The sequence below is a fragment of the Bubalus kerabau genome, chromosome 4 (assembly GCF_029407905.1).
Source record: "Bubalus kerabau isolate K-KA32 ecotype Philippines breed swamp buffalo chromosome 4, PCC_UOA_SB_1v2, whole genome shotgun sequence".
Lineage (NCBI taxonomy): Eukaryota > Metazoa > Chordata > Mammalia > Artiodactyla > Bovidae > Bubalus > Bubalus kerabau.
In genome coordinates, this window is record NC_073627.1 from 59,217,698 (window position 1) to 59,232,921 (window position 15,224).

A 15,224-nucleotide genomic window follows, 5' to 3' on the forward strand; every position below is an offset into this window, starting at 1 on the left:
TATGTTTCCAAATGATTCTCATATATATGACCAGAAAACAGCCTTTGGATTGGCTTTAGGGAAACACCACTCTAAATGATGCCCATCTAATGAACCAGAACTCATTTCTGTCACTTCTACCAGCTACATAACCTCTCCAAGCTTCTATCTTCTCTTCCATAAACGGAGATAACAATTGTCGCTACCTCATGAGGTTAATGTGGGATTAAATATTCCTTGCAAGTGTTTAGCACTGGGTCTGACATGTAAGTACCCAATAAATGTTAATTTCTCACTAATTATATTATTACTTTATCCTCTATGTAATTAATCTGTCAATGGCTTCTTGATGATAGAATTGGGAATAGAATTTGATTTCCAGCAGACTGTCAACAAAAATACATGAAAGACAGGAAACAATTCAAATTTTATTAAACATTAAGAATAACAGACAAAGTTTTGGACTTAACAGCATAAACAGCAACCAAAACCATGGTGTACAAACACACTGACATCAAGTGAACTGGTACCTGTTTAACAGATGCAATCTTGGTGGTGTTGCCAAAAGGATAATGGTGATTATCGTTATGTTTGGTAAGGTGCTCCACATGAAAGATTTTATGCCTTAACTACTCTCTCTCACACACACACATACACACACACACACACATACACTCCTCTACATACACTTAGCCCTCAGCAAAATGTACTGCCTTTAGTTGCCAAATCCAATGCATCACGATTAAAAACATGGCTTTGCTCATTTAAAAAATGGCATTAATTGTAGAGAAAACCTAGAGGAGATCTTAGCCTCCCCAGTGAGGGCCTAGGAGCCCTTAGCAGGAAGCTGGCAGACTGAGAGCAGGTGTCTATCACCTTCTGGAACTGCCCTGATTAACACGAATTAAGTTTTCCTAAAAAGAACTTTAGGAATAAGGGAGGCAAACTCCTTTGCATTTTACAGAATGACCTTTGTTTTAATTTGGGATGGGGGTGGGAGTGACTCTACTTAAAATTCTTACTGACTCTTCTCCAAACAGACCCAAGACCTTTCAAACATATATTTAGAATTGAGTTCCTCACAAAACCGGTAAGTTGGAAGGAACCTCTGGGCTTTCTAGCACTGCTTCCTCTCCACCCAGTGCTAGAATTCCGTCTGCATGCTCATGAAGCAAACGGTCCTTCTGCTTCAAACGATGGTTTCACAGCGGCCTGTCATATGTGAGGATGAAAGGCCTGTCACTATCCTGCTCACTGTGGGTTTTGGAATGGTCAAAAGCGTCCACTTTCTCAAGAGGAGGAAGTGATCACTTACAGCCCTCCCATTCCCTACCTATGTCCTCCAGGTAGCACAAGCAGAACCATAGGCTGATCAATTTTCGCCTTTCTTTGCAAGTCCAGTCGAAAGGAGGATGTGACCTTGTCAAGAAGTCCTAGGCCGCTCATTCCAAATCATGTCTAAATGATGTTGGCATAATATGATTTGGATTCATTTTTAATGGCCAAGTAATTAATCTCTGAAAGATGCTTATGATGAAAAGGTGAAAAATGACAACAGGACTCTTTTAATAGCTGCAGTCTGCGGAACTCATCTGACCCTGGATGATCCAAGTCATTCCAAATCGGGCCATGCCTTCTCATGTCATTTAGAAGGACTGCTTTATTTACTAGCTGACTGCCCTGGACAGAAGGCAGTGAGTTCAGGGGTTGAGTGCTTGTATGTGGTGACAATGACCTACATATAAGGCACCTGTACAGACTCCAAAGCTTTAAAAAATTTAAAACGAGGTAGGTTTCTGAAACCTCCCCTGGCATGCCAAAGAATAAGTTTTATTATGATCTTTAAATTTCTTCTGCAGAAAACATCTGTGATACTCATCAGATACAAGCAACCTAATTTCAGAAAGACTAGTACTCAAATACAGTTTTTTCAGTTACCATTTTAAACTTCAATGAATTTGGATTGTCTTCAGTACAATCCTTCAATACTTCTCCAGCTTTCTTGCTAGATATTGAACTATTTAACAATTCTGCTGCAGTTAGTCTCTTTACCTATAAAAAGGCCAACTCCATGCTTACTTGTGTCTCTGAATACCACTAATTCAGTTCTGCTTAAGTTTGATAGAGGTTTTGTTTATTTTATTAGTTATTTACCCGAACAAGGTTATTTTAATTCCAATATGCGTCCATCTCCCATCATAATCTGTAGCTTCAGATAAAAAGGGATATCTGTAGGAATATTCCACTATTCAGATTCCCCAAGACTATGACAGTAAGAGAGAAGCATTGCTAACAGATTGACAAGATCACCATTAAAGAATCACATACTCTGGACACAGGAAACTAGAAAATCCCACTGATAAAAGGGTATTTTAATCTTGCAGAAAATGTTTCTTTATAACAACAGCAAAATCTCTTAACACAAGTTAGTGAAACAAAAGAACAATCACCTTTAAAGTCAAGACAGCTATCAAATTATAAATCATACACATAGCACCGATATTAACCTTATACTGTGTTAAGATGCACGTGCCCACTGAGGAGAACAGAATTTTGGGGGGTGCTTGCAGTGATATTCATTTTTAGGAACTCATAATTTTGAAGTGAACATTTCTGTGGCAGATGCTTTTCCTAAAAATCACTGTATCATCCAATAAATATTTGACTAACATCCATTTTGTGGTTTTGGGTTTTCTTTCTGAGACCTAATAGGAAATAAGAAAACTCCTAAGATATTTTAGAGCAGAATTCGTCACAGCAAGCTTCGATACTGTTGTAAAATTTTAATTTAAAGCAGAAAACATGCTGATGTGTCAGTGACAAAATTAAAATATTTAAGACTTCAAAAACCCCCAAGCACTTCTCTGTACAACATTGATGAATATATATCTTTGCTATATAATTTTAAAACATGGAATAGTTTTCCTTTTCTCTTTGCTATATATAATATATGTCTTCCAAAATACATCGTCAGTATTTATATCTGAAAAATACTGTACAAAAAGAACTTCCTATAATTACTCTGTATAAACATTAAACAATTTAATAATCTCTCCTTTTGGTCTACAGTAAACACTTAAATCGATTGGATTAACCACAGTTTGTGACAACACCATCCCCTTCGGAGATACACCAGTGTCTTTTACATTCATTTTTCAGAAGTCCACTTAATAAGAGCACATACGTTCAAAAGAAAACAGAGAATAAGAAACATAAGCTCCAGAATCATTAATTTATGAAGCATTCAAATATGACACCACTAAGAAAAAGGGGTTTTACAAAACATCAACTTATTAACTTAACTGATTTTTTAAAACAACAAGGTATAATTCACAAAAATATATACATTACCAAAAAATGGGGGAAACTGAATCTTAAGTAATTGAATTGTATTGAATATCAAGAGGGATGTCGAAAAAGTTAACTAGAAAATTGGGGGCTGGGGGCATGGGAAAAGAGAGAAAACAAAAGCAAACACATCAATGTCAAAAGCTGTTCCAAGATGCATTTTTTGGCTGTACACTGATAAGTTAACCCCTTGTTCTTAGACCTGGCGTTTCCCTCTGCTTCCCGGTCCTGGGGATGTTCTGGGCATGCTCAAATACATTACTGTAATTTTTGCTTTTTAAAAGACAGTGAAATTCTCAGGTAGGGAAAATATCCTACTTCCACTAGTAATACTCAGGCAGCATGCTCTAGCGTACAATAGGATTATTGCTTTAGGTACAGACAGTGCAAAAACACACTCTGTGTTCTATAAGAGTACTCTTACTCGCTGGAGTTGGTCGAGTTAAAAGGAAACTTAGTAGAGAGCAGTTAAGTAAATATGGGATCTAGTAAATCTAAACAGCACTTTAAATTTGAAGACGATTATCACCAAAACTTAAAAAGTGAGGAAAGCAACCTATAACTGAACGGAGCTGCAGTGTAGTGCTAAATTACTCTGTGCACCTTATTAGCATGGTAACTTACAGATTAAACAGAAACAAGAGCCTGTGGTCTTGAAAACTGAGATCTACTATTTCAGCAGGGCCCTTCTTAGTGAACCCGAGAAGGTCCTGAAAGAGTGGGCAGGAGCACACATGAAGCCACAGGAAAGGGCAGGAGTAGGGTGAAGGGGCGGGGAGAAGGAAACCCGCGCGGTCTCCTCAGTCCAGTAAAAACATGGCACCTTTCGTTTCAAAATGGCGGGCGCAAAGGGATGTAGGAGTGCGCACACACACTCGCTGACCACACAGGGACACACACACACACACACACCGCGCTGACCACACAGGAGCACAAACACACACACACCCCAAAACGTGAGTCCGTCGTGTTGCTGCGTCTGGTAAAGTGCTGATGTCAGAAAAGTCGGTCGCTGCGGTGAAGGCCTGTCCGGGCCGCGGCCGCCCGCCGCCCACCTACAGGGGCCCGTGCCGGGACTCGTACTTGGCCAGGATGTTCTTGCACTTGCCCAGCTCCTTGCGCAGGTCCGCCACCTCCTGGCGCAGCGCCGAGTTCTCCTTCTCCAGGAAGGACGCGCGAATGGCGATCTGGTTCTCCTTGAGTCGCCGCGCATCCCGCGAGCGCTTGGCCGCCATGTTGTTCTTCCGGCGCCGCGCCCAGTACTTGTCGTCCTGCCGGGAGACACACGATGCGTCAGAGCGCGGCCGCCCGGGCCTCCCTCCCTGGCCCGGCCCTCCGTCGGGCCACCTCTCCCGCCAGGCAGAGCGCAAGCCTGCCAAGTGGGGCGCAGGCCCTGCACCCGCGAAGGACAGGCCGAATTCCTTCTCTTTGTTCAACCCCTTCCTTCCCTAGGCGCGCGTGCTTTCCGAGCTAAGCTGGTACGGTATTGCTGGAAGACGACCTAGCAATGTCTGTTAAGGGCTGAACAGCCACCTCACACCTGGGCTCCCTCCCTAGGGCAGTCCTCACTCAACCTGCGCACACAAGGGCACGTTTTTACTTAAGTGTTGTCTGCAGATGGTGCCTGCAGCCATGAAATTAAAAGACGCTTTCTCCTTGGAAGAAAAGTTATGACCAACCTAGACAGCATATTAAAAAGCAGACATTACTTTGCCAACAAAGGTCCGTCTAGTCAAGGCTACGGTTTTTCCAGTGGTCATGTATGGATGAGAGAGTTGGACTGTGAAGAAAGCTGAGTGCCGAAGAACTGATGCTTTTGAACTGCGGTGTTGGAGAAGACTCTTGAGAGTCCCTTGGACTGCAAGGAGATCCAACCAGTCCATCCTAAAGGAGACCAGTCCTGGGTGTTCATTGGAAGGACTGAAGCTGAAGCTGAAACTCCAATACTTTGTCCACCTGATGCGAAGAGCTGACTCATTGGAAAGAACCCTGATGCTGGGAAAGAGTGATGGTGGGAGGAGAAGGGGGACAGAGGATGAGATGGTTGGATGGCATCACCCACTCAATGGACATGAGTTTGGGTAAACTCCGGGAGTTGGTGATGGACAGGGAGGCCTGGGGTGCTGCGGTCCATGGGGTCGCAAAGAGTCAGACAGGACTGAGCGACTGAACTGAACTGTCTGAAATTGAAAAAAATGGGCAACCCCTCCCCTCTCAATTATCAGTAGCAGCTTTGATAACTACATCATGATAGAGTCACACAACTATTAAAAATAATGATCCTGCTAAATCAGAAAGATGCTAGAGACATATCACTGTGTGGGCAGAAACAGTGGCAATTTGCAGATCAATAGGTTCTCATCCCACTTCGTTTTTGTTTTTTTTTTAAGTAATAATATATATTCAGAAATAGTATAAATCCAGAAAGATTTATACCCAGCTATTAAAAGTGGTGCCTTTAGAAGGGAGATTGAAGGAGGTAGGATCTTTCAGTTTTTATGTCCTTCTGAACTATTAGAATATTCTATAATGGCATGTATACTGTGGCAATTAAAAACAAACAATAAAGTTCCACTTGGCCACTGATTAATAAGTTCTTATTCATGGCTAGCATTTAAATAATTTACTCTAACTTTTTTTGTTTAACTGTTTGTTAACTAGGCCTTCTTAGCCTGAGTGATGTTTGATTGTGGTCGACTTGAAAACAGTCCCTTTTTTCCCCCATCACTGCTCTCTCTGCCAAAAAAGGGAAAACCTTCCTAGAAGCATTAAGAAATGTAAGTCTTCTTCCATTTATGGTGCCACCAAGTGGGTTTTGCAACCCCTTTTTTTCAACACATTGCAATAGTAAATTCCTCAATCCTAGCAATGCTAATACCCGCAGTTAGTACCACCCAGAATAAGTGAGTGAGGTCAGTTCTTACCCTGCCCCAGGATTCCAAGGGGCATTTGGCACTGGAGGAGGTCACATGGTTTGAGGGCAAGTCTGCAAGCAAGTTGCAAGGTCAGTGGTCTGCCCCATCCTTGCCCTCTACCCTCAGCCCACAGTGCCCAGCAGACAGGAGGTGTGAGACAAAGTCAGTGCAGGCACCTGCTGTCTGCCTTTCACAAGCTAGTATTGTCCTCTTATTTATAAAGCACTCCCAGCTTACTATACATTTAAGTGAAAAACATGATCTTCATAATGGCTGAAGAATTCTTAGGAGGCTATCCTTTGGAAACCATGGGGCAGGATTTGTTGCTTTCCATTGGGAAAAGGGTGTGGGGAGCTGGAGGAAGAGGAGAGAGGCCAGGCCAGCTGGCTGGAAAGAAGCTGGGAGGAGCTAAGAGAGCCTAAGACTCCGTGGGGTGAGAGGGTCTATGGCACATTAACAGTGAAACCTCCAGTTCTGATGGATGTTGTCTATGTTAGTAAGCCCCAGATCCACACCCTTGGTAAATCAGGAAATCTACCACTCTCATCAGTGTTCCCAGAAGTGTGGTTTCCAAGATGATCTGAAAGAGGGACTAACTTAGGATGCATCAGAAGTTGCACATGGGGGCCAGGGAGTCGGGAGAACAAGGCCCTGGGAAATTGAAGAAGCTGTGTTTTCAGGGGGATGGAGAAGGGGTACCACCACAGGCCTTGGAGGTTTGGGATCAGGTCTTAAGGACCAGGGGAGTCACCAGCTGACCTCAGTGTAACAACCGATTTCTGAGCTCTTTTCACTTCTGAGGTACTTTCATTTCCCAGCCTCCTGTGCACATGAACAGATGAGCGAGCCAAGGTGTGAAATGTGGACCGTCTCAGGTTGGAGGGGAGCTGGGAGTAGGAATAGAGCGGGGGACACAGGAGGCAGGAATGATGGAAGGAGGGCTGTCCCCGACAACAAAACCAGCCTCCCCCGCTCTGTTACCTCAGAATGGGAGTGGGGTGCAGAAGTATTGATCGGGGCTGATACATCACCTGTGCCCTTTCCCTCTACCTCCCAGGGTCAGATGCCATCTGGCTCCTGAGGCACTGCCACCTGGCAAAGCACCCTGAGTCCAGTGCCGTCTTCTTGAGGGTCTGTGTTTGATGCCACCTCCGCTCAGCAGGTCCCTCCTGACATATCAGCACTCCCTTTTCCCACTCAGGGGTAGGAACAATGTCCGTAGTGGGGCACCTCTGAATCCCCAGGCCCTGACTTGGCAGACACTAGCATTTGAAAAATATTTGTCAAGTGAATGAATGGGTCTTTGAAAGACACCAAGGCAATTAAACTGATTCTCAGTTAGGAACCAGTATGCCACCCCTTCATCTTCCCGGGTTGGGGGGAGACGCCCACTAACCCAGATGAATGGCTCCAGAGAGGAGGTGCAGGCAGTGAGGGCCGCTTCACACGCTCAGTCAGCTCACCCAGCGCTGGAGGCCGCACATGTGGCTCCCACCTGCCCCAGCTCAGTCCTCCTGCTGCACAAGAAACACCTTAGAGTTCTGCTTCCTGTTTCACCCGTGCTCCTGGTCTGGGGCCTGAGGCTTTGCTCCCAATTGAAGGAATCCAGAGACCCCTGGCAGGAGAATGTTCTTGCCTGTTCCCCACACTGGCACGTGGAAAGGCCACGTCCAGCCATGGCTGTGGTAACATGTATAATTCCAGCACAGCAATGTTCACGTGGCCTCTGTTGCCAAGGTTACCTGGGTAATTAAAGCAGCTTGCTCCTTGCTTTAAACTTGTTAATTCAGAGACTGTGCAAGTCTGGCTAGAGGTTTTATCTACTATATAGCAGCACCTCTTCAAACTTGCCTCCACTCAAGAGGAAATCCATGCTGAATGGTCTCCCTGGTTTAGTTTAAGAAGCCAGTTCTAAAATACAGAGAGTTGGATGACTAAGAACACAAGGTGAGGAAAAGCATCTGTTGAAAGAAGGTACTTAAACTGCCCAGGACCTAATCCCTTTTCTTATTCTATCTTTGTCTAACCATCAGTTCCCTGACTAGTCTCTATCTTCTGGTGTGTTTACTATGCACTTTCCTCCTTTGAGTCTGACAGTTATTGAGGATGACAGTTATTGGAGGTCCTTGTTGTATCTGCTGTCAGGGCCACGTGCCACAGTGATGTTTCTGGAAGCTAGCAGACTTGGGGACCCAGCTGGGTCTTGTTCTAACTACCAGGGCTCACCTTCACTTTCCTTTATCTCCATTTCCTCAGTGGTGCCATGACCACTTTGATCTAATGAGCCTCTGAGGTCCCCTTCACCTCGGACATTGTATGATCCTGCATCACCGCAGGTAATCTCAGGTGCTGGATGCCAGCAGCGACAAATCCGCAGGCATGTTTTCTCCCAGTGCTCTTTAGGTCTGAAAAGCAGGCATAACTGGTCCAAAGTGCTTCCAGAATAATGTCCCAAACTCCCTATTTTCCCAACAGGAGTTCTCTTCGTGTGAACCATGTTTAGGTTTGAGAAGTTAGAAAAGACCTAATTATGCCTGCTTCCAATGCCTTGAATGTATACAATCACATCTCTATTGTTCATATGATTAGAAAGCAGCATAAACACAGACAATTCTAAGCAATGGCTAATCAAAAATGGTTCTATTTTGGTATCAGTAGGCATGGCATAATTTTAGAAAGAATTATCTTCCTAAGGTATCATAAAGATGTTGGATTAATTTTGTTTAAGTTGCATCTGATTTCCTAAGGTAAATCTATTTCCCTTTATAAATAATGTGTCCCTTCAACACAGTAGAGAAAAACCAACCCCAAATTAACCTTTTGTTGAGATACTCAAGTGATCACTACGTGAGATGCAGAGTGAACATTACTTATAAATAGGGTCAGGAAACCCCCCAGCTTCCTTAACAACATCCCACCCTGGCATCCAAGGTTTGCAATGTGGAGAGAGGTCCTGTCTCGCTGTTACTCCCTGAGGCCTACAGAGAAATGGCAGCAGTTAATTAGCATTAAACTCCCAAAGGAAAGGTAACCCTTGAAGACTCTGAGGTCTAGGTATCCTTCCCAATATTTTTTTTTTCCCTTTCCAACCTTGAAAGATCCAGATTTGACTTTACTAGGCTTTTATGGGTTTCCTTGCAGATAGCAGTGGGCTTGCTTCCTTCATGGGCTGCAAAGTACTTCATTTTATTGCTTTTCCTTATTTCTGTACATTATCAAGATATGAAAGGCATAGTACAGAAGACACCCAGAGAGGAAGCAACCAACCTTGTCACGTGCTGAAAAATGGGGCCGAAAATTATCAGTCTTTGTCTTTCTCGACCCCGCTCTCCACTTGCCCACAGCCTAGTTACTAGTTCCCGTTTACCTTCAGGTCGTCCGGGATGAAGACTTTGCGCGCTTTCTTAATCATGGGCTGTGGCTTCAGCTCTTCCTCGGAGAACTTGCGTTTGCGAGGGTCAAACATCTCCTGGCCGGGGATGCTGGAGAGGGCGAGGTCGGCCGGGTCCGGCTCGTAGCCCACCGGCACCTGGATGGTGTCGGGGTCGATGGGGCTCGGAGTATTGCGGTTGGCTGGCAGCAGCTGGCCTGGAATGGCACGGGAGCTTTAGTTCGTGAGCCCTCTATGGAAGCCCAGGAGTGGGCTATCGACTTCCGTCTACTTGATGACGCTCAGGATGAGGTGAAGGGTCTTAAGCTCACTTAAATGTGACCCCGCAGGCTGAACACTTTACTCGTGTCAGATAGGGGGAAACAAAGACCCACGTACACATATTCACAAGCTAAATTAAAAAATGCATGCGTTCATTCCTTCCTATAATGTAATCCCGAAGCACCACCTCTGTGGCAGGTACTTTGTTTTTTTCACCTTTAAGGTTTCTTCCAAGTGAGTCGGGGAATCAGATTAAAACCAGCCAGTGAGATATAGTGAAGGGGTGAAAGGAAACCACACATGCTTGCAGAGAGCGGAGGAACAGGACACAACACAAAGAGGCCAGGGGACACTTCCCAGAGAGGATGCTCGGCGCAGCTGCATCTCTACACAGAGAGCTGAGCCACACAGGTAATCCAGGGACAGACCCAAGACAGGGGGTCAGGTTTTGAAGGAACCACGAGCAGTCTTAGGTGGCTCTGTCAGAGCACGAGACTGAGAGAGGCAGAAGTGCAAGAGATGTGGTCAGGAAGGTGGCCAGTAGGGATGTTCAAGAGGCCTCGAATGTCACTGAGGGGTTCTGAGCACGAAAGCAACAGGCGGAGCTGAGGTTTGGAAAGTGTGAGGAGTGAGCTGAAGAGGACAGGACTGGACACGGGAGATGAGCCGGCAGGCTGCACCCTAACCCACACATGCACTCCGGAAACACCAAGCAAAATGGAAAAGACACTGTGGAGATGCTCTAACTTCCACCTGCCGCCGAAACGCACAAAGGTCCTCAGAGCAACAAGTTGACTGTGTTTTGGAAAGTGTCTCACTGGTGAACGTGAACTTGATAACAGACTGCAGTGTTTATGTGGGAGCTCTGAATCCTAACTTTCAGTTTCACCTGAATTTTACAGTCACCCCTTTCATGCCCAAAGAATACATGAGAGGATATGCCTCAGCTGGGTCTGGCCCGGGTCCTCCTCTGCCTTCACTGCTGAAGGCCGGCTGTCGCGTGGAACATCCTGTAGGTGCCATTAGAACCTACCCTGGACTGAAGGGCAAAGCCGTTGGCTCGATTTCTGGCTAAACTGTGAAACCACACTTGTCTGTTTTTCAGAAAGGCCTGGTGGGGAGCTTGCAGAATGAATGTTCTGGGTGACCTTTTGGTCCTCACTCTGCTTTGAGCTCTCTTTGTATCCTGCTTGCCAGAGAGGAAGGGATGGGCCCCCAGGCACTGGCAGAGGATGGAGATTCTCATTAGCCAGGCTCTGCTTGGTTCCAGCTTCTAGTGGCTGCTGAGATCTGCACGGGATGGTGTCAAGCCAGATTTGATCTTGTGCCTCTTGACACTGACTGAGAGAACGAGCCGTGTCTGACTCAAACTGGTATTTTATTTTCCCTTTAGGAACTCTCTTTGAACTTAATAATAAAACCACCCCATACCCCCTCCCCCTGCCCAGTACACACACACACACACACACACACACACACACACTCCTCCACTACCGACCACGTGGTCTTTCATCTTTCCTCTATTTTACCCCCACCCACTTCTCCCAGTGAGCCTACTTCAGAATTCTGCTTCTATAAAGAATATTGCTCATTTAATGGTGGCCCTCAGAAATGCTGGGTGCTGACATTCATTCATGGACATTCTAACAATAACACTTCACATGAGGCAGAACCTTTATCTGCATTCCTTCTCTTCAGCCCTTTCTTCCAGTGGAAGTAGGTCAGCCCTACCTGAAGCATGGAGAAAACCTGCCCGGACCGCAGATGAGTCAATGGCTTTCAATGGCTTCCCAGCATCGCAGAGCACCCAGCAAAGGACCTGAGAAACATCCAGGTCTCCCTTCTCCCAAGATACCCTTGCATCATCTTGTTTGTCTATATTTTTGACTGCATTAACTCTGTTGGACATGTTTATTTCCCCCTTTATTCCTAAATGTTAACAGTATCCCTGAGTAACAGGAGGATCTTTATTATTTTATCCTATTTTTTGTGGATTTGCAAAATTTTATTAATATGAATTTTCAAATTAAGAATCATTTAATTTTTTAAATTACCATAGATGTTCATTGCAAAATTTCAACAAATGCAGAAATGTGTCTCCCTTGCCCTCAATCCATCTTGCTGCTCTTCCCAAAGGATACCTTTAACTGTTTAGTGTTAACTTCTCAATCCTGTAGATACTACCCCTAGGTCTTACATTACTCTTTCTATATATCAGTATACCATATGCAATTACCCATGTTAGTACAAACAGAACCACTCTGTTCTTTTTAAAGGGTGAGTAGTTCCCAAAATTTGGATGTAACAATTTACCTAATCATTTCCCAACTGATGCATTTTTAGGTATGTGAGTGTTTTTATAGAAGAGATTTCTAAAAGTGAGATTGCTCTTACAAAAGGCAAGTATTTTTAAATTTCTAAAAGCATTGCTAAGTCTTATCTATTTATACTTGCACCAACATTTGAGAGAGTTCATTTTTGTACAAATTAAATGATAAGTTTTAAAATGTTGCCAATCTGACTACACAAATATCACTATTGTTTAATTTACATTTCCTTCTTAGTAGTGAGACTGAACAACTCACATGTCTATTGGGTATTTATTTCTTCCCCTGTATACTACCCTTTTCTTATTTTTTGCTCCTTTTTAAGTGGATTTTGTTGCGTATTCATTTGTAAGCACTCTTTATAGAAAGAATTTCATATCAACTATGGATATAATCATTTCATCTGTTTTCTCTGTAGAAAATATTTTCTCCCAGACTGTTTGTTTTCTAGCTTTGCTTAGAGTTTTGCACTATGGGTGAGATCTTGCACTATAATATAGTAATAATATCTTAAAAATTTCTTCTTTATGGCTTCTAATTTCATATCTTCTCTATCCCCAAATCATACTATATGCACACATGTATACATGTATATATATATATATACTATATATGTGTACATATGTGTGTGGGTATATATATATATATATACACACATATATATTACTCTATACTTTAATATGGAGAAGGCAATGGCACCCCACTCCAGTACTCTTGCCTGGAAAATCCCATGGACAGAGGAGCCTGGTAGGCAGCAGTCCATGGGGTCGCTAAGAGTCGGACACGACTGAGTGACCTCACTTTCACTTTTCACTTTCATGCATTGGAGAAGGAAATGGCAACCCACTCCAGTGTTCTTGCCTGGAGAATCCCAGGGATGGAGGAGCCTGGTGGGCTGCCGTCTATGGGGTCGCACAGAGTCAGACACGACTGAAGTGACTTAGCATGCATACTTTAATATAACTATAATTATATTTTAGGATTTTGAGTCACCTATGATTTATTTTTGTATAACATACAAGCAAGGGCCTTTACATAATACTTTCCAAATGGATTAATATAATGGTATTAGTAAGATCTGATGTTTGAAAGGGCAAGTTCTGCCCTCTTTATGGTTCTTTTTGGAAGATTTTCTTCAGTATTCTTATACTCATAGAAATAGGAATTTCAGGATACATTAAATTATATTTTAAATTATTAATGGGATTTTGAATGACGATTGAGTGAAACCATAGGTTAGTTTGGGGACAACTGATACCTTTAAAATATTCAATACATCCTTAGTATACTCTCCATTTTTATTATTTCATCTTTTTCTTATATCTTTAAGGCCACTTCACTCCCTTATTAGTTCTAAAAGCTCTAACAGAGTTTTCAAGGTAAATAATCTTTTCTGTCTCTAGAGATAGTTGTTGCCTCAGTGTTTATAATTCCTACTTTAAAAATTAAAAAAAAAAATAACTCACTGCATTGGCTAGGCTCTGCAAAAAAAACTGAGTAAAAGGGATGAGGCTAAAGTCTGTCCCAGACTTTAATGAAAATAACTTTTAATGCCTTACATCCTTAAGCTTTGTTCTAGACCCCTAGTAGATAACCTTCTGAGAAGCTAAAATAGTTCCAACCTTCCCAGCCCTACTGCACTGAGAGTTACTGTTGTTTTTTGTAAATCAGAAATTATGTATGATAATACATTTCCTCAAATGCATTTTTAGTATCTGTTGAGATGATCACGTGTTTTGTTTCTCTTTTCGTGTATTTGTTAAGTCTGAGCTTGGTATTTCTCCAAGGCTTTCTCTGAAAGAACTGGGTGGACAGGATCAACCCCATGGTGTAGACTCTGCAGTTTGCTGGGACATAGTTTTCTTTTTTCTAAAAGCATCTCAGTGAAAGTCATTTCTAGGAGAGCCAAGGAGGATTTCTGGTGGAGAGGGTGGAACAAAGGGTTAAAATCTGGACAGAGATTAAAAGTTATCTTGAAACCAAAAATTGGCCTCTGCTTTTGTCCGAGTAGGTATGCCTAAACCTCCAAATAGCGTAATTGAAGATAGGATGTTTCTTATTCTTACATACTTAATAAGAATCTAGCAACCTCTTTGACCCCACACAGTCATAATTTGAGTGTGAAATAGCACTTTTGACTGTCTTTGCACCCACTGCCTTCAGAGGAAAACCATCATCAGGGCTCACTTCACTGCAAAACACCCTGCTTCTGAGAATCCTTATGTTACAGGGAAACAATTAACTTAGAAGACTCTAGTAACATTCAAGGGTCCATAATGAGTGACCACTCTAGATACTGAGATTAAATAAAGGCCCTACAAGCACATCCTAAGGATACGGGCTTCCTGGACCCTCAGGCTGACTCTGGGCCCTGAGGTCTTTATTCCAATGGCAGGAACCTCTTGGCCTGTCTAACAAGCACTCTGCAAAGACAGCAGTGTCCTGAAGGCCAGAGGTCTTGCCCCTCCCTCTCCCCATGTTCTGTTACATGCGACCTTGCAGTTCCAGGCTGAGTCTATTTCCCCAGCCTTCGCATCTGGGCTGGCCCTGTGACGAGCGCTGGCCGACAGACCGTGACGGAAGTGACAATGTCAGCTCCAAGGCTGCACCTAAAGAGGGCTCGCACATCCTGCTGTTTTTCTGCAGCACTTCAGTCCCCACCAGTCACACTGCAGTGTGGGGAGGGGCTGAGGGGGACAGGGGGCAGGCCAGTCCAGGCCAGCCCAGGTCACCTGTTCCCCAGACGTGCAAGTCCAGCCAAGATCAGCTGAGCCACCTGACCCACTCATAGCCGTTTCAGACAAGGGAACAATAAGCCTTCATTTGTGAATGCTACTGAGCATTTGTGAGTGTTTGGTAAACACTGTCGTGGCAACCCGACTGATCTACAGGCTGAGCTGTTGTACTTGGGGAGATGCTTATACAATAACATTAAGATTACAACAAGGTTTTAAAATGTACTGAGTAGTGGTTAAGCCGTCTAGTGAGTCAGACTCGGGTTTG

General features: G+C 43.7%; 1 protein-coding gene across 4 annotated transcripts in view; it reads right to left on the reverse strand.

Annotated features, from left to right (window-relative positions):
- Nucleotides 1-394: 394 nt before the first annotated feature.
- Nucleotides 395-15,224, reverse strand: part of HLF (HLF transcription factor, PAR bZIP family member) — a 54,036-nt gene continuing 39,206 nt past the window's right edge. For all 4 annotated transcript variants that reach the window (XM_055577582.1, XM_055577581.1, XM_055577580.1 and 1 more), the window contains 2 exons: nt 9,610-9,830; nt 395-4,598 (listed from right to left, as the gene is read on the reverse strand). In XM_055577582.1, the coding sequence (XP_055433557.1) occupies nt 4,383-4,598; nt 9,610-9,830 (437 nt within the window). In that variant the 3' untranslated portion in view covers nt 395-4,382. The remainder of the gene's footprint in view (nt 4,599-9,609; nt 9,831-15,224) is intronic.